This window comes from Corvus cornix, chromosome 23 (assembly GCF_000738735.6).
Source record: "Corvus cornix cornix isolate S_Up_H32 chromosome 23, ASM73873v5, whole genome shotgun sequence".
Taxonomy (NCBI): Eukaryota; Metazoa; Chordata; class Aves; order Passeriformes; family Corvidae; genus Corvus; species Corvus cornix.
Window position 1 is genome coordinate 4,328,168 of NC_046352.1, and position 17,525 is coordinate 4,345,692.

Genomic DNA, 17,525 nt, shown 5'->3' on the forward strand with positions numbered 1-17,525 from the left:
TCTCCGCCGGCCCTTTTATACGATGCTCCGCCGGCGAGAGGTGGGACCCGGCGCGAGCAGCGGATTTTGGACGGCCCCCTCGGCCAATCAGAGGCACCCAGCGAGTCGGGGGGCACCCCCTGCCCCCCCCGGGCCGTGTGTCCGTGCACACGCAAACACAGGCGAGCACACGCACACACGGCCGAGCACACGCGTGTGCTCCGCAGCGGGGCAGGGGCCGGGATGGCCGGGCCGGGGGTTACGGGGGGTTTGGGGTGCGGATTTTGGCGGGGGTTGTGATTTTTGGGGGGTTTTCCACACTCGGAGGTTCGGCAGGGCTGGGTGGGTGGGGACAGACGATGTGGCACGCGGCGCTTTGGGGACCCCGGTGCCACGCGACGCCAGGAGCTGCAGCAGGGCCCTGGAATCCCCCCCCCCCCCAAACAGCCACCCTGCATCTGGGGCACCCCAAAAACCCACCCACGGCTCCCCACGGGAACCCTCCTCCAGCGGACCAAACCCCAGCACGGTGCAGGGCCAAGGCCACCCGTCCCCAGAGCATCCCTTGGACGGTCCCCAAGAGCATCCCCTGAGGGACCCCAACCCTGCAGCCCCTCCAAGAACCACAGACACCCCAAACCCCTCCCCCAAACCCACTCACTTCGTGGTTTTAGCCCTTTCTTTCCCTCTTTTCCCTTCCTTTCCCTCGCTGCTCTCGCTCCCCTCGCTCCCCCCCTGGCACGGCTCCATGGCCGTTTCCACATTTGAAGGAGCCACGTTGGTTGGAAAAAGCAAAAGCTCCTGGACAATGATCCACAACCTACCGTGCAATTTGGGGAGGGTGTAATTACAGCCAAAAAAATCCACGTCTGTACCAGGGCCGGGAGCTCGGGAGCGGAGCGGGGAGGGACACGGCCAATGTGGCACCCGCAGGAGGGGGAGCTCCCGCTTTCCAGGGGGGCTTTTTAGGGAACGGGGTGGGAAATGGGGCTGGGGGGGGAGAGAAAAGGTGGGTTCAGCCCTTGTGCCCCCCACGCTGTGCTGAGGGGCCGTGGGCTCACGGGATACTGGGAATACTGGGAGCACTGGGAGCACTGGGAGTGCTCTGCTTGTCCCTCCTGTCACTGTGCTGAGGGATTGAAGGCTTGGTGGAATACTGGGAGTACTGGGAACACTGGGCTCACTCTGTTCCCCACCACTGTGCTGAGGGCTTAAAGGCTCATTGGAATGCTGGGAATACTGGGAGAACTGGGAACACTGGGCTCAGCCTTCACACCTCCATTTGTCCCCCCCAGCAGGGTACTGAGGGCTTGGAGCTTCATTGGATTACTGGGAATACTGGGAGAACTGGGCAAACTGGGCTTACTCAGCCTCTGTCCACCCTGTCGCTGGGATTAAGGCTCATTGGAGTACTGGGAGCACTGGGAGCACTGGGAGCACTGGGAGCACTCTGCTTGTCCCTCTCGCCACTGCGCTGAGGGCTCTCAGTCTGGTTGGAATTCCGGGAATTCTGGGAGCGCTGGGATAGCTGGGCTCAGCCCTCACACCTCTGCCTGCCCTCCCGCCACCGTGCTGAGGATCAGTGCAAGACTGGGAATACTGGGAATACTGGGAGCACTCCGCTAGTCCCTCCTGCCACTGTGCTGCCCATTCAGAGGCTCAGTGGAATACTGAGAATACTGGGAATACTGGGAGCACTGGGAGCACTGCAGAGTGAACCCACTAAGACATTCTTTGATTTTCCCCCAGGAAAACCCCAAATCTGTGCAATTTAACAAGGAAATAACGGGGAGGGGGGGACACAGGACACGTCACCCCCCCCTTGGTGCCACCGGGAGATTTTGTTTTCTTGCCATTAAATTTAAATATTAAATAAAACACGCTGGAGGAGGGCTGGGGGGGGTCACACGTGTGCCCACGCCGGTGTCCCAGCCCTGTCCCCAGCCCCATATCCAGCCCCGATTCCACTCTCCAGCCCCGATTCCATTCTCCAGCCCTGTATCCATGCATCCGAGACACGTTGCAGGCGAAGCCTCCTCCAATCCTGCCCTGGCGACTCGAAAAGCCCTGGCCGGGCTCCAGGCTGAAGATGTGTCTTTAATTTTTGCAGCATGACAGAAAAGAAAAGAATGTCATCGGCCTGGGTGTTTTTTTTCCTTTTTTTTTTTTTTTTTATGTATATATGGAGAGGGAGGGGAAAAAAAAGAAAAAGGGGGGAAGGACGGGATGATGCCACCTCATCAACCCCCGGCCGCCCGCCCCAGGAATGCGGGACAAGGGGTTGGGGGCTGGGAAAAGGGAAGAATTCCCACTTTGAATTTAAAAAAATAATAAAGAAGAAGAAGAAGATGATGAAAAAAAAAAAGGCTGGAAAAGTCATTAGGATCCTCAGAAACGGGATGGGAGACGCTGAGCGCAGGCCTGGGCTCCTGCAGGATTTTGGGTGCTCGGGGCGGGGGCACCTACCCGGGACCCTCCCGTTCCTTGGGGGTGTCGGGGACGGGGGTGCCCCACTCAGCCCCCCCCTCAGCTTTTGGGGGAATCCCAGAGCTTTTCCCGCATGTTCCAGACTGGTTTTTACTGGTGCAAACTGGGCATGTGGCCCAAGGGGTGGGAATGGAGGCGGCCACCCCAAAAAGATGGGGGTCACCCCAAAAACTTGGCCGTCACCCCAAAAACTGGGGGATCACCCCAGAAAATTAGCGGTCGCGCCAAAAAGCTGAGGGATGCCCAAAAATGCAGTGGGTGCCCCAAAAGTTTATGGGTGCCCCAAAAGTTTATGGATGCCCCAAAAAGCCGGCGGGTGCCCCAAAAACCCTTTGGCCACCTCCGGGTCAGGGGTCGCCCCGAGGGTGGGGGGCGAGGATGAAGGGGGGAAGCCCCCCCACTCCTTTTGGGTAGGACGGACGGAAAAAGGGGGTGCGGGGGGGTTTGGGGGGAGGGCGCGGGGTTTGTTTGCCGAGGAGCTGGAGCAGACAGCGGCATCTGGAGCGAGTTAACTCCCCCCGGCAGCCCGGACACATGGATCGGATTAATTCCCTTTTTTCTCCCCCCGCGCTTCCCTCGGCAGCCCCGGGAGCCGCTCCCGGGCCCTGTGTCCCCCCGGCGCCCCCTCCCCATCCCGCACCCACAGGACCCCACTGGGGCGTGTCCCCCCCCCCCCTTGGTGGCCGTCCCGGTGAGGGTGAGGGCGGTGCCCTGCCGGGGGGTGACACGCAGGTGTTTGACCCCACAGAGGGGGGTCCCCACGCTGATGTCCCCAAGGGAGCGCGGTGTCCCCCCAAACCCACCGTGCCACCATCAGGAAGCCCCTTTTGGGGGGGGGTTTCTCGAGACCCCCCCTGCTCAGACCCGATCCACGCGACCCCCCCCCACTTGTCACCTCCCCATGGGGACGTGGTGGGCGACGCGGTGCCTCAGTTTCCCCCTCCGCGGCCGCAGCCCGGCACCGCCCCGGCTATTCCTGGTGGCCTCCGGCCCTGGGCGCCCTCAATTGCGGCGTCAGGGCAGAACCCCGTAATCACGGCCGCGACTCCCGGCTATTTCCAGGGAAAATTGCTTAAATTGGCCTCCGGGATGCCAACGCCGCTCCTCCCTCGGCGGGGGCACCGCCAGCCCGGGGGGCTGCAGCGGGGTGGTCGTGTCCCCACCCAGGACCCCGGGCTGAGGAGGGGACCTGGTTCTGCTCGGCAGCCTGGGATGGGTCCCGCGGGATGGGGAGTCAGGGTGTGACCCCTCCCAGGGGCTGGGCCCCTCCTGGGGGGCTCATCCCCCCCTGCACCCCCTCACCCCAGGACCTGGGTCTGGAGCAGAGCTGGGGGTGGCTGGGGGGGGTTTGGGTGTCGGGGGGCTCTGGAGGGTGTCCCAGGCCGGGAGCAGCCGCCCAGCCCAGGCCCCACCGCCTGGGCTCGCAGAGCCGGGATGGAAACTCTGAGGGACGAGCTCCACGCCGAACATTTTCCGTTCCCGACTCCCTTTTTTTTCCTTTTTTTTCCCCTTTTTATTCCTCTTTTTTTTTTTTTTTTTCCCTTCTCCTCCTCCTCCTCAGTTTCATTGAAGAATTCGCTGCCCCCACCCCCAGCCCGGGGGCAATCCAGGGAGGGGGCGATGCTCCCCAGCCCGACCCCGGCCGGGCCGTGAGCCTGGGGGGATGTGGGGGTATCTCGGGCACCCCAAAGTCCCCCGGGGAGGGAATTCCTCATCCCTGAACCCCAGGAAAAACATCCCCGGGATGTGCTGGGCTCATTCCTTGTGGGGATGGGGACAGGGATGGAGACAGGGAGGGGCATGAGGTGCGGTGGGACAGGGATGGGGACAGTGCTGAAGACGGGATGGGCACAGGGATGGGCACGGGGAGAGGCTGGGGCTGGGGACAGGAATGGGAACGCGAGCGCTCCCGCGCTGCCGGCGGCTCCGGAGCCTGGCTGGGAGCTCTCCCGGTGACCTCATCGGCCGTGGCTGGACCGGCGCCCGCAGCCCGGCGGGGACGGTGGCTCCGGTGCCACGTGGCCGCGCCGTGGCGCTGCCAGCACCCGCCTCGCACCCTCCGCCGCCCCCATCGCCGCCCCCGCGAGGCAGGGGGGTCCCGGGGGTCCCCTTGGGGAGGGCTGTACCCCAAAACCTTGGTGCAAGGGGCTGAAAACCCCAAGAGCCCCGCAGGGGGGAGGGGGTGAAGGTTTGGTGGCTTTGGGTGGGGGCAGAGCTGTGGAGCGTCCCCTGGATCCCAAAGGGCTGAACCGGCACCAACCTCCCCCCAAAAGCTGCCGGGTTGAGGGGGGTCTGACTGCCAGCGGGGAGCCAGGCCTTGGCTGGGGCTCCTGGATTGGGGTTGGGGTATTTGGGTTGGTGGGAGGAGCTGTCGGGGTGGGGTCCTCAGGTGGTTTGGGTGCTTGGGTTGGTGCTTGGGGTCGATGGGTTGGGTTGGGGTCCTCGGGTTCCTGGGGCTGTTTGGGCTGGGCGGTTACTTGGGGTAGAGTATTTGGAGTTTGGGGTTTAGGGGTGTTGGGTTGGGGTATCTGGGTTGGTGGGTTGGACGTGGTTGGGGTTCACGGGTTGGGGTATTTGGGTTATTGGGCGTTTTGAGTTGGGGCTCTCAGTTGTTGGGGTTGGGGGATTGGTGGTTGGGGTTGGTTGGGGTATTTGGGTGGTTGGGGTTCATGGATTGGGGTATTTGGGTGGTTGGGGTTGTTGGGTTGAGGGGCTCTCGGGTGGGGGCCTGAGCCCAGGAAGAGCTGGGGCCGGGCAGGGGGCGCGGGGCTGGTGCCCCCTCAGCGAGGGTCCCTCCAGCTGGAGCTCGGCCCAGCAGCAGCGATGCTCCAGCTCCAGCTCTTCCGCCTCCTCCTCCTCCTCCTTCTCCCCGGCCCCACGTCAGCACCTTCCTCCCGGCCCTCCCTGCCTGCTCCCCCAGTTCATCCCAGTTCCCTGCCAGGGGATGGGACCGGCACAGCCGGGGGGGTTAACTCTTCCCTCACAGCCTGGGAGTGTCCCCCCGTCCCTCCCGGGTCCCCCCCAGCCCCACGGAATCCCCCAAACTGAGGGGGCTCCCCCAGCGCCACCGTTATGCCCTCGTCCCCACGGGGGCCCCATTCCTGATGGGATGTCCCACATTCCTGCAGTGTCCCCCGATCCCCACAGCGTCCCCCCATCTGCACCGGATCCCCATTTCTGGTGGGGTCCCCTCATCCTTTCCATGTGCCCCCCATTCCCACGGTGTCCTCCCCATCCCCACGGTGTCCCCCCCACCCCCGCCACGTCCCTTTGGCAGCGGGATTCGGCCGTCGTGGAAATAGAGCGGGGGGGGGGGCTGGAAGGGGGGGAATTGGGGCGAAAGGGGCGTGGCGTGACCGCGTGGGCGTGTCCTGCTCGGGAGGGGGCGTGGCCCCCCAACAAAAGGTTTTCGGAGCGATGAAACTGGGGCAAAGCCAAAAAACTTTAAAAGTCTTCCCTGCCCCCCTTCCAAAAAAAACCCCGCCACCCACACCCGCCGGGCTCGTCCCTGGCCCTGCACACGTGTGAGGGGAAACTGAGGCACGGCGGGGCCGGGGGTGTCCACGGTGTCCCCACGTCACGGGCGGGGCCGGGGACCCCCCCGCGGTGAGAGGCAGCAGAGGGGCCAAGGGGGGCTCCCGCTCCCCATCCCCCCCCGCCCCACGGGGGAGCCCCGCGGGGAGCGGCCGTGACCCCCCCACACGGGGACAGCGGCGGTGGCGGCCCGCGGGGACCCGGCCGGTGCCGGGACATTCCTCCGGCCGCTGCCCCTCCCTTGGCGGGGCGGCTCTGCCGAATCGTGGGGCAGGCGCAGGCGATGCCCTTGGCTCCCACCCCACCCCTGACACGTCTCCGGCACAGCCTCCACGTCGGCAGCGGGAGGGGGGCCCGGGAGCCGTGCCGGGAGCCGGGGGGGCCGGGGGGCCGCGGGGGATCCCCCGCCTTGTGCCGGGCCGGGCCCCACCCTGCTCACCCCGGGGGGGGCTCAGCTCAGGGACCACCCGCCCGGACAGCGGCCCGAGGGGCTGGCAGGGGACCGGGCAGGGCTGGGGACACCGCCACTGGCAAGGCGGGGACGTGCCACGCTGTGCCATGGGCAGGGCTGCGGACAGTGCCACCGGCAGGCCTGGGATGTGCCACGCTGTGCCACAGGAAGGGCTGGGCCCTGGGCAGGGCTGGGGACAAGCCACGCTGTGCCATGGACAGGGCTGGGGACACTGTGCCGTGGGACAGAAAAGGGACGTGCCGCACTGTGCCACAGGCAGGGCTGGGATGTGCCGCTGGCAGCCCTTGGGGACACACCGCGGGCAGCGCTGGAGCCGTGCCAGGGCCGGCACTGCGGGGCTGCACCCCAGCGGTGTCACCGCCAGAGCCCCCGTGCCCTGCCCGGTGCTGGCACAGGCGGTGCCGCGGGCAGGACACGCCGGGGCAGCCGCGCCCGAGCCTGGGTAGGTCAGGGTCAGGAAAAGGCGCGTCCCCCACCCCTGCCCGTGGGCACAGCGCATCCCGTGGGCACCGGCAGGCCCGGCACACGGGGCTGTGCCATGGGGACACGCTGGGTGCCACCCCCAAGGGCTTCGGGACACCACTGACACCTGGATAAAACTCAAGGCTTTTAGGGGCTGATGCTGTCACACCATGAAGTGTCCCTTGGCCATGTCGCTGTCCCCTGTGCCAGCTGCCTGTCTGTCCCTTCTCTCATGTAACCTGTCATCCCTCCATCCATCCGTCCCTCCATCCATCCATCTATCCATCCATCCCCATCCATCCATCCATCCATCCATCCCTCCATCCCTCCATCCCTCCCTCCATCCATCCCCATCCATCCATCCATCCATCCATCCCTCCATCCATCCATCCATCCATCCCTCCATCCCTCCCTCCATCCATCCCTCCATCCATCCATCCATCCATCCCTCCATCCCTCCCTCCATCCATCCCTCCATCCCTCCCTCCATCCATCATCCATCCATCATCCATCCATCCATCCATCCATCCATCCCTCTATTCACCCATCCCACCACCCACCCCTCTGACTACTTACACCCTTTTTACTTATTTATCCCACATCCCTCTGGCCCTCTGTCCCTTCTCCACCCCCACACAAGTCGGGTGCAGCCCCGTGGGTGTGACCCCTGCGTGTGCAAAGGTGTGTCAGGCATGTGCAGCCCCTGCGTGTGCAGCCACACGCCGGTGTCACGCGTGTGCTCTCAGGGACAGACCCCCAAGGGACACCTCGACCCCACCCGACGCCGCCATGGCCGCGGTGGCACCCGGAGCCCGTTCCCGTTCCCGGTCCCAGTGGCCGGTGGGACGCCGGCTGTCCCGCAGCGGTGCCGGGTGGCCGCGCTGCCGGCGGTGTCCGGCTCCAGCCCCGCGGCCGGGAGCCAAATTCCTCCGCCTCCGCAGGAAGCCGTCGGCGCTGGCGGCGCAGCGGGGCCGAGCCCGGCCGGAGGGATGCCGGAGGGATGCCGGAGCGGGAGAGGGCTGGAGGAGAGAAAGCAGGTCAGCCCCGAGCCGCCAGCGTCACCCTGGCAGCGGCAGCGGCGGCTCCTTCGAGGAAGCAGGGCGAGGATCCGGCCCCGTGACGTCCCTCCGGCACGGCCTGGCCGAGGCGCGCTCGCTCGAGGAACCTGCCCGGCCCCGGGGCCCGGGGGAGCCCCAGACAGGCGGGTTTGCTCCCCACACCCTGGGCATGGAGGAGGGGGCGTCTCCTGACGTGGGGTTGGCTCGGCCGTCGCTGTCCCGGGAGCCTCAGGGGTGGGATGAGGGAATGTTCAACTCAAGCGCTGCCGGCTCTGTGTCCCTGTGATTTCCATCCCCGGGTAACGCTCCCGTTCCCGGATGCTGCTCCCACCCCGCTGTTGTCCCTTCGAGCCCGGTGATGTCCCCGTCCCTGGGTACCGCTCCGTCTCCAGGCGCTGAGCTCGCCCCGCTCCGTGCTCCCGTTCCCGGGTGCTGCTCCCACCCTCGGTACCAATCCCACCCCTGGCCAGCCCTCTCTCCCCGGGCCGGAATCCCTCTCCCATCTCCTCCTCCACAAACCTTTCCCCCACCCTGGCCCCCTCCCCGCGGTGAGAATCGGGGGGTCCCTGCCCTTCTCCAGTTCCCTCCCCTCCTCCCGGCGCTGCTCAAACACAAACATGGCTCAGTGGAAAATGTGACCGGCCGATAACTGGGGCCGGGCCGGGGGCCAACTGGAACAGCACGGGCTTGGCTGCGGCCCCGGCTGAGCCCGGGCGGGCGGGGACCGGGGACCCGGCGGGGGGACAGCTCGGGACTCCCTCACACCTCGCTCCACCCGCCCCCGGCACCTCTCTGGCACCCCGCCTGGTCACGGGCACGGGACACCGGGGAGCAGGGGACACGGAGGTGCTGGGAGGCTGGTGGCGCCTGGCCTTGGCCCAGCCCTGCCCTGCAGCAGGGTGGAGACCCCAGGGATGGTGGCAGGATGGAAATGCCCTGGGATGGTGACAAGTGGAGAGGATGAGATGCCCAGGGATGGTGGCACTTGGGCAGCACAGCGATGCCCAGGGACAGTGGCACATGGACAGGACAGAGGTGCCCATGGGAGATGCTGGGTGGGCAGGATGGAGATGCCCAGGGATGGTGCTGGATGGGGAGGTTGGTGACACCCTGCGATGGTTACACATGGGGACAGTTAAGATGCTCAGGGATGGTGGCACATGGGCAGGACAGAGACACCCGGCGATGGTGGCACGCCGGTGGATGGAGATGCCCAGGGACGGTGCCGGACAGGGAGGATGGAGGTGCTCAGGGACGGTGCTGACGGCGAGGACGGAGGTGCCAGATGGGCGCGATGCAGATGCCCGGTGCCGGTGCCAGATGGGGAGGATGCAGGTGCCCGGGGCCGCTGCCAGGAGGGCACCGGGAGGTGCAGCCCCAGCCCCTCGGCCGGAGGTGTGTGGGCCGGGAGCAGCCGCGGCCGAGGAGCCCGTTTGTTTCTCATTAGCGGCTCTTGGCAGGAGCTGTGGAAAAAATAGCTTCAAACAGGGAGCTGGAAGGGAAAAGGCTGGGCCGAGGGAGGGGAGAGGGCCGCGGGTGGGGAAGGGGGACAACGGGGCCAGCGGGGGCGGGTAGGGGGCCGGGGGAACGGTGGCCTGGATGGGGTGTGGGGATGGGACAGGGGGACACATGGGGTCCCCTCTGAAGCATCGCAGAGGTCCGTGTGGGGATCTCGGTGTGTGCGTGCCTGTGCACACCTGGACACGGTTGCACACGCGTGTGTGCACAGGGCAGAGAGCACGGAGCGTGTGTGTGCACACACCATGGCCCGAGCGGCCCTGGGGAGGGGACAGGGACACAAGGCTGGGCACCTCCATCCGCACGGGCATCCCGGCCCCCGCCCTCGCAGGGAAACTGAGGCACACCGGGAGCGCTGCGGGGCACCGGCCCCGCCCCGCCACGGGGCTCCCGCCGCAGCCACCGCCCGTTGTCACGTTTTTTGGGGGGCCCCCGTCACCGCCACTTACGCAACCGCGTGTCTGCGAGCGCCGGCAGCGCGGCCAAGGCAGCCCGGAGCGGGCAGGGGCAGCGCGGGACCCGGGGTCCTCCCTGCCTCGTGCCGCGACGAGGATTTGGCGGTGACAGCGGCGCGTCCCACCCCGGATCGGCTGTGCTTGGGTGGCACCGGTGCCCGGCTGTCCCGTGTGTCCCCTCCCGGGACGCCGCCTGGGAAACGGGAGAGCGGCGAGACGGGGTCACCTGGGGACACGGCTGGGGATGGCGCTTGTCCCTGCGCCGGGGCTGGTGGCACCCGTGGCAGCCTTGGCAGCGGGCACGGGGTTGGCACAGCCATCCCTGCAGGCACAGGGTCCGTGTGCCAGGACACGAGTGCGTGTCCATGTGTGTGTCCGTGTTTGTGTTCATTGTGTCCATGCGTGTGTCCACGCGTGTGTCCACGCGTGTGTCCATGTGTGTCCGTGTGTGTGTCCGTGTGTGTCCGTGTGTGTGTCCCTGTGTGTCCATGTGTGTGTCCGTGCGTGTCCATTGTGTCCATGTGTGTGCCCAGGTGTGTGCACCCCCGTTCCCGTTCCCGTTCCCAGGTTCCCGTTCCCGTTCCCGTTCCCGTTCCCGTTCCCGTTCCCGTTCCCGTTCCCGCTCGGTTCGGCCCCCAGCCCTCACCTGGCGCCGCAGATATTTCTGCCTCCAGCCGGGATTCAATTCCACCCTTCCCCGCGGCTGGTGTGGAATCAGGATCCCAAACGGAGCCCCGGGCGCCCTCTCACCCCCTGGGGGACACGGGGGAGCACCCACCCAGCGCCCCGGGCTGGGCTCAGGGGCAGCACCCGGTCCCGGGAGTGAAGGAGCCCCGTGTCCGGCAGCAGAGACCCGGCAAACTCAGTTCAGCCGGGACCGAGGGGGGCCTCGCCTGCTCGAGGGGGGGCTCTGCCTCACCAGGAGGCCGATTCTGGGGGGTCCCCACCAGGGACATATGGTGGCAAATCCTTCGCTAAGTCCTTGAGCCAATTACGCGGCTGGAGCTGCCTGACCCGTGCGGCCAAGCCCCGGTGCCCCGGGCAGCCCTAAACCCCTTAGGGGGATGATCCTGCTTAGGGCATCCCGCGGCCCGATTCCCCCGACCCTCCGTGGCTCCAGCTCCTCCTCCCAAACCCTTGGCCCCCACCAGCCTTGTCCCCTCTGCCACCGCCTCCTCGCCTGCCCTTGGGCCACTCACCCGCTTTGTCACCCGCTGCCGCGGGGCCGGGGGCACGGTGTGGGGCACCCCTGGATCACCCCCCGGCTCGCCCCCCAGATCACCCCCGGATCAACCCCGGCGCGGGGCTGAGGGCGCTGATGAGATTTGGGAGCTTACGGTGCTGAGCCCGCGGCTCTTCACACCCACGGGGGGATCCTGCTCCTTTGGCCTCGCCGCCGGCTCCTCGCCCTCCCCTGGGCCCGGGCACAACTCCCGGCAGGGCCAGGGGTTCTCTGTGCCGCCCTGAGCACCCTCTGTGCCGCCCCGAACACCCTCTGTGCCACCCCAAGTACCCCTTGTGTCACCCTGAGCACGCTCTGCGCCACCCAGGCCACCCTCTCATCCTCCCCCAGTTTGGGGGCGGCTCTCAGCGAACTGCCAGCACCCCTTGGCACGGTTCCACCCTTTAAAAAGTCTCCAAAGTGCCCCAAATCACCCCAAACTGCCCCACCGCGGGGTGTCCCGAGCCCCCCCCACCCAGGGCAAGGTCCGCAGTGGGGCAGGGAGGGTGCAAAGGGCGGCGGGTGTGGGGTGCTGGGCGCGGGCAGTGGGGTGCCCCCGGGTCCAGAGTGCGGCTGTGGCACGGAGGTGACGCGGCAGTGCGGGGGGACACCTGGTTCGTTGGCGGGGGGCCAGGGGCCCATGCCCGGGAGGGGTCCCTGGGGATGGAGGCGGCGGGATGGGGACATGGAGAGACCCCGGGAGCTCTGCGGGTGTGGGGACAGGGCTGGGGGGGGCAGACACCGCGGGGTGCCGGGCGGGGGACATGCCAGCCCCCAGCACGCACCTCTTGGTGTCCCCAGGGCCATGTTCTTCATCATCGTCATCACCTTCATAGCCATCACCTTCCTCCTCCTCATCTTCCACCTCTTCCGCAAGCTCTGCCAGGACCCCGTGCCCCCCCCCGCCTACAGGAGCCCGCAGGGCCCCATGCCCGCCTCGCCCTCCAGAGATCCCCAGGGCCCCGTGCCGCCCCCGCTGACCCTGATGCCCACGCTGCCCAGTCTGCCCAGTGGGGCCATTCCCGTGGGGCTGGAGCCCCCGCCCTACAGCGAGGTGGGTCCCGCCCAGCGGGGGGGCTGGGCTGAGCCCGGAATGGGGGTCGGGGTGGGGTGTGGGGTTGTGGGTGATGGGATGTGGGGCGCTGGGGCTGTGGGTGGGGGCTGCTGGGTGCTGGGGTTATGGGGTGCTGGGCTGCCTTGCCCACAAAGGGGGACACGCCCCCCTCCGTGGGGAACCCCCTGGGGCGGCCACATGTCCCCCCACACTGACTCCCCCCTCTCCTCAGGTGACAGCGAAGCCCTTCCTGTACCCCCTGCCCCAGGGGCCGTGCCCCGAATGTGGCCACATGCCCACAGCTCAGCCCCCCTTGACCACCCGGACCTAGAGGTGACCTCCTCCAAGGACAGCTGGTGACAACTCTCCCCTTCACTCAGGGGGACATGGACCCTTCGGGACCACCCAGATGGCCTGGGCCCATGTCCCCCCCCCCCGAGCCATCCCACTGGGAATTCCCCTATTTATTATATTTAAAAGTGTAAAAGAATTCTAGGCTCTGCTGGTTTGCGGGGGCTGGGGAGGCTCAGGGACGACAGAGGGAGAAGGGGGGAAGTTTAACGGGGGTTCTGCACCCCACATTCACCCCCAGCTGTGGGTGCTCCCTGTGCCCATCACTGTGTCCATCCCATCCCAATCCCCATCCCAGCCTCCATCCATCATCCTAACCCTCTCTCCATTCCAGTCCCACTCCTATCCCTATTCTCATCCCACCCCTGTCCCCGTTCCTGTTCCAGCCCCTATCCCCATCTCCATCCCCTCCCCAAAGACAGGTGCAGGCCGGTGGGACGTCGGGATTTATTGAGCTGGGAGCCACTCCCAGCCCGGGGCCATCCCCGAGGACAGGTGTCCCCAAAGCCCGCTGCCCCCAGCCCCGCTGTCCCCTCACGCCGTGTGCCGGCCCTGGCGCCGCTTGATTTTCCTCTTGAGGAGCAGCAGGTCCAGGTAGAGCAGGCGGCCCAGGATGGCCGAGGCGCAGAGCAGCCCCCCGTGCACGGCCCCCGCCAGCCCACAGGAGAACACATCCTGCCCTGGGGACAGCCGCCGTGGGACAGGGACACCCCTGGGGAGCACACAGCCACCCCCGGGGCGGAACAGAGCCACCGCCATGGGGAATGAGGCCACGACAATGAGGGGACACCACCCACTGCAGGGAGCCCCTGGGGCCACCATCCACAGCTCGGAGCTGGTCATGGGGACAGCAGGACAGAGGGACACGGGGACACTCACCTGTCAGGTAGAGGTTCCTCACGGGCGTGTCGGGTCTCAGGGCGGCCACCACGGCGGGGCTGAAGCGGAGCAGGTCGTGCTCGGTGCCGTACATCTCCCCCCGCGCAGCCCCCAGGTAGTGCTGGTTGGTGAGTGGGGACGCCGCCTCCACGAACTCCACCTGCACGGGACGGGGCGTCGGGGCATGCCGGGGTCACAGGGGGCACGGGGGCACGGGCGGACCCCCCTGGGGCACCCCGACCCTGAGGTACACCCCAGCCCATCCCGTGGGGCACCTTGTCCCGCAGGTGCGGGAAGCGGAGCAGGGCCCGCTCCAGCAGCCGCTGGGCGATGTCCATCTTGTACCGCTGGTATTCGGGGCCGCGGTGCCGGGGGCGGCTCCCGGCCCACTCCTCGAACCACTCGTACCGTGCCATGGTCAGGATGGTCATGCAGGACTTGCCTGCGGGGCGGGGACAGTCGGTGACACCCCCGTGGGGGTGACGGTGGCAGTGCCCATCCCGTGCCGGTGGGACTGGGGAGCCTCTGAGCCCGCAAAGGGGACCTGGGGAGACACGGGGTTCCCTCTGGAGCGGTACCTGGGTGCCGCTGCTCGTACGTGGGGTCCTTGGCGGCGGGGAAGGTGATGAACATCATGGCCAGGTTCTCGGGGACGTCATCGCGGCTCAGGGCAGCGTACTGGGTCATCCTGTGGGAAAACAGGGATGCGATGCCCCACCGTGCCCCCACCTACCCACCGTGCCCCCCCCGGCGTGCCAGGACCCCTCACATGGCGTCCAGGTCGTTGTGGGGGTAGATCCAGAAGTTGGTGGGGGGCAGGCCCAGCTCGGCCGCGCTGCCCCGCAGCCCCACGAACACCAGGAAGGAGCCCATGCCCGGCCGCACCATGTCCAGGAGGGAGCGGACACCTGCGGGGACACAGCGGTGACACCCGGCCCTGCCTGTGCAGGGGACACGGCGGTGACACCCGGCCCTGCCTGTGCAGGAGACACGGGGGGTGACACCCGGCCCTGCCTGTGCAGGGGACACGGGGGGGACACCCGGCCCTGCCTGTGCAGGGGACATGGGGGTGACACCCGGCCCTGTCTGTGCAGGGACACGGGGGTGACACCCGGCCCTGCCTATGCAGGGGAGATGGGGGCGGTGACACCCGGCCCTGCCTGTGCAGGGGACACGGCGGTGACACCGCGGCCCTGCTATGCAGGGGACATGGGGGCGGTGACACCCGGCCCTGTCTGTGCAGGGGACACGGGGGTGACACCCGGCCCTGTCTGTGCAGGGGACACGGGGGTGACACCCGGCCCTGCCTGTGCAGGGGACACGGGGAGTGACACCCGGCCCTGACGGGGCTGTCAGGAATGATGGAGCTGTGGGGATGCCGGGGACACAGAGGACACGACGGCCCCGGGGACACGGTGCCGCGATACCGGGGTGGCTGCGGACGTGGCGGGGCAGCAGCTTCCCGAAGGTGTTGAAGACCCCGGCGTCGGAGATGACGATGGGGGCGCGGATCTCCAGCTCCTCCTCCGCGGGCCCCGCCCGCACCGCCACCCCTGGGGACCGAGGCGGGGGTGGGGGATCAGGGGACACGCGGGGAGCTGCCACCGCGTCCCCATCCCTCGGGGGGTCCCGTCGCTCACCCACGGCGGTGCCGGCGGCGCTGACGAGCACGCGCGTGACGGGGGCGCGCACGAGCACGGCCCCCCCGGCGCGCTCGATGACGGGCACGGCGTGAAAGGCGACCTCGCTCGCCCCCCCCCGCGGGTACCAGGCCCCGCGCTGGTAGTGGTGAACCATCAGCGCGTTCACCAAGAAGCTCGAGTCCCGCGGGGCCGTGCCTGCGGCGACAGGGGGGACACGGGCACGGCTGGCCCGCGCTGCAGGGCGGGGCAGCCCTCCCGTGTCGCGACATGGTGGTCCTCATCACGATATCGCCCTCCCTTATTGCGACACAGCCCTCCCCCAGTGTAACGTGGCCCTCCTCTATCGCGACACGGCCCTTCCCACCGCGATACAGTCCCGACAGAGCACTGCCCATACCGTGATCGTGACACCCCCCCCGTCATGACACAACCTCCGCCACTGCAGTACCCCTTTCCTCCTCCTCCTCCGTGGTGCCCTCCCTATCGCAACAGCCCGTCCCTATCGCGACAGCCCCTGACCGTAGAAGAGGTAGCCGAGCAGGGCACGCAGGTCGGGGTCAGAGGTGAGCTGGGCCACGGCCTGGCTGTGGCTGGTGGTGGCCATGCGGAACACAGGGGACAGGCGGGGCAGGAGGCCCAAGCGGAGCAGGAGGGCGACGAGCCAGCGCGGGGACAGCTTCAGCACGGCCAGCAGTGCCACGTGCCGCGAGGCCACCTGCGAGACAGCCACAGTGTCACTGTCACCACCCACATCAGCGTGGGGACTGCTTGAGCACGGCCAGCAGCACCACGCGCCGCAAGGCCACCTGTGCGACATCACCATGTGCCACCACCAACACTGCCCTGCCTGGCCACCACCGCGTCCTCAGGACTGTCACTGCTGTGACCCCAGGGCCGCACCTTGGAGAGCTTCATGAACTCCCTGATGGCCGCCTTCTCAGCGGGGAACTGCTCCTCCAGCGCGGTGACAAAGGCCACCTTGCCGGAGCGCAGCTGGTAGCGCTGGGGTCCCAGGGTGACCTCGTCGTAGGGGTCAGGCAGGCGGTGCCAGCAGAGCTGCCCGTCCGTCAGCTGGTCCAGGAGCACCCGCAGGAGGCTCCCCTCGTGCAGCTGCCCCACGTAGTGGATGCCTGCAGGACGGGGACAGGGGACACAGCAGGGGGACACTGGGGACATCACACGGACATGTGGCAGGAGCAGCCGGGGAGGGCAGGGTTTGGCTTTGTCTGGTGTTGGTCACGCTAAGGGGCAGGGGTCGGATGGGATCTTGGCATGGCAGGGGCACGGCAGGGATATGGCACGGACATGGCAGGGACATGGCAGGGACAAGGCACAGACACGGCACGGACATGGCACACATGCACTGCACACACCAGGGCTGGCAGCGGGTTCACAGTGGGGCTGTGGGGACAGGCTGTGACGGGAGGTGACAGGGAGTGACAGGGGTCAGGGTGTCCTTACCCACGTCGAACTCGATGCCGTGCTGCTCGAAGGTGTGGCAGCACCCCCCGGCCTGGTCGTGCTGCTCCAGCACCAGCACCCGCCGGCCCGCCTTGGCCAGGGTGGCGGCCACCGCCAGGCCCCCTACGCCACTGCCGATGACCACGGCATCCAGCTGGTCCGGCACGCGCTGGGCACTGAACCCTGTGCACACCCGTGTGACAGTGACCGGCAGGGGACACTGAGCCCTGCATAACCAGTATTCCACAGGACGGATGGGCACATGGACACACAGACACAGGACAGACACTCACCCCGCTTCAGGACCCTGTCCCGGGTGCGTTGGTCAGTCACCAGTGGCCGCGGTGGCTCCAGGGGTGGTCCTGCAAATGGGTTGCCAGATGGGCCCAGCAGCCGATGGGCCACCCGGCCCAGGGCCAGCACGGCCAGGGCCACCAGCAGCAGCAGCGCGGGCCACATGGCTGTCACCGCGTGCGGCTCTGTACAGACACAGCACGGACACGGCACGGACACAGCACGGACACAGCACGGACACGGCACGGACGCGGCACGGACGCGGCACAGCCCGATGTGTTCTGCTCCAGACCTTATAGCCACAGCAGCTTAGGGACACGGGGATTATGGATGGGCCAACGCAGAGGCTTTAGAGACAGCGCTGCTTAAAGACACAGAGCTGCCCGGCACAGCACCCAGGGACACGGCACCACGCGGACACGGCACCCACGGACACGGCACCACACGGACACTGCACCCACGGACACGGCACCCATGGACACGGCACTGCAAGGACACGGCACCACATGGACACGGCACTGCGAGGACACAGCACCCACGGACATCGCATGCACGGACATGGCACCCTACAGCATCCTATGGCTCCTATGCCACCCCATGGCACCCCATGGCACCCTGTGACGTCCGAGGACACCCCACGGCCATGGCAGCCCGTG

General features: G+C 67.5%; 2 protein-coding genes across 2 annotated transcripts; one reads left to right on the forward strand and one right to left on the reverse strand.

The window, feature by feature from the left end:
• The first annotated feature begins 7,634 nt into the window (after positions 1–7,634).
• LOC120411204 (basic salivary proline-rich protein 1-like) lies at positions 7,635–12,691 on the forward strand. Its single transcript, XM_039564633.1, has 3 exons — positions 7,635–7,971; positions 11,989–12,241; positions 12,474–12,691. Exons 1-3 carry the CDS (start codon positions 7,724–7,726, stop codon positions 12,570–12,572), a joined length of 600 nt encoding a protein of 199 aa, XP_039420567.1. The 5' UTR covers positions 7,635–7,723; the 3' UTR covers positions 12,573–12,691.
• A 333-nt stretch (positions 12,692–13,024) lies between these two features.
• On the reverse strand, positions 13,025–17,147 carry LOC120411185 (all-trans-retinol 13,14-reductase-like). Its single transcript, XM_039564474.1, has 11 exons — positions 16,869–17,147; positions 16,576–16,758; positions 16,015–16,244; positions 15,634–15,829; positions 15,112–15,309; positions 14,899–15,024; positions 14,241–14,379; positions 14,050–14,159; positions 13,747–13,913; positions 13,472–13,631; positions 13,025–13,272 (listed from the first exon to the last, which is right to left on the reverse strand). The coding sequence occupies exons 1-11, from the start codon at positions 17,032–17,034 to the stop codon at positions 13,127–13,129; spliced, it is 1,821 nt and encodes a 606-aa protein (XP_039420408.1). The 5' UTR covers positions 17,035–17,147; the 3' UTR covers positions 13,025–13,126.
• Between the last annotated feature and the right edge of the window lie 378 nt (positions 17,148–17,525).

Bases quoted from the DNA above. Each gene is read 5' to 3' on its own strand.
- LOC120411185 (XM_039564474.1), bottom strand. From the start codon at position 17,034: ATGTGGCCCGCGCTGCTGCTGCTGGTGGCCCTGGCCGTGCTGGCCCTG. The intron at 16,759-16,868 runs GTGAGTGTCTGT...GGGTGTGCACAG, and splicing joins GGACAGGGTCCTGAAGCGGG to GGTTCAGTGCCCAGCGCGTG. The intron at 15,830-16,014 runs GTGCGGCCCTGG...GCTGTCTCGCAG, and splicing joins AGTTCATGAAGCTCTCCAAG to GTGGCCTCGCGGCACGTGGC.
- LOC120411204 (XM_039564633.1), top strand. From the start codon at position 7,724: ATGGCCGCGGTGGCACCCGGAGCCCGTTCCCGTTCCCGGTCCCAGTGG. The intron at 7,972-11,988 runs GTCAGCCCCGAG...TGGTGTCCCCAG, and splicing joins GGCTGGAGGAGAGAAAGCAG to GGCCATGTTCTTCATCATCG. The intron at 12,242-12,473 runs GTGGGTCCCGCC...CCCTCTCCTCAG, and splicing joins AGCCCCCGCCCTACAGCGAG to GTGACAGCGAAGCCCTTCCT.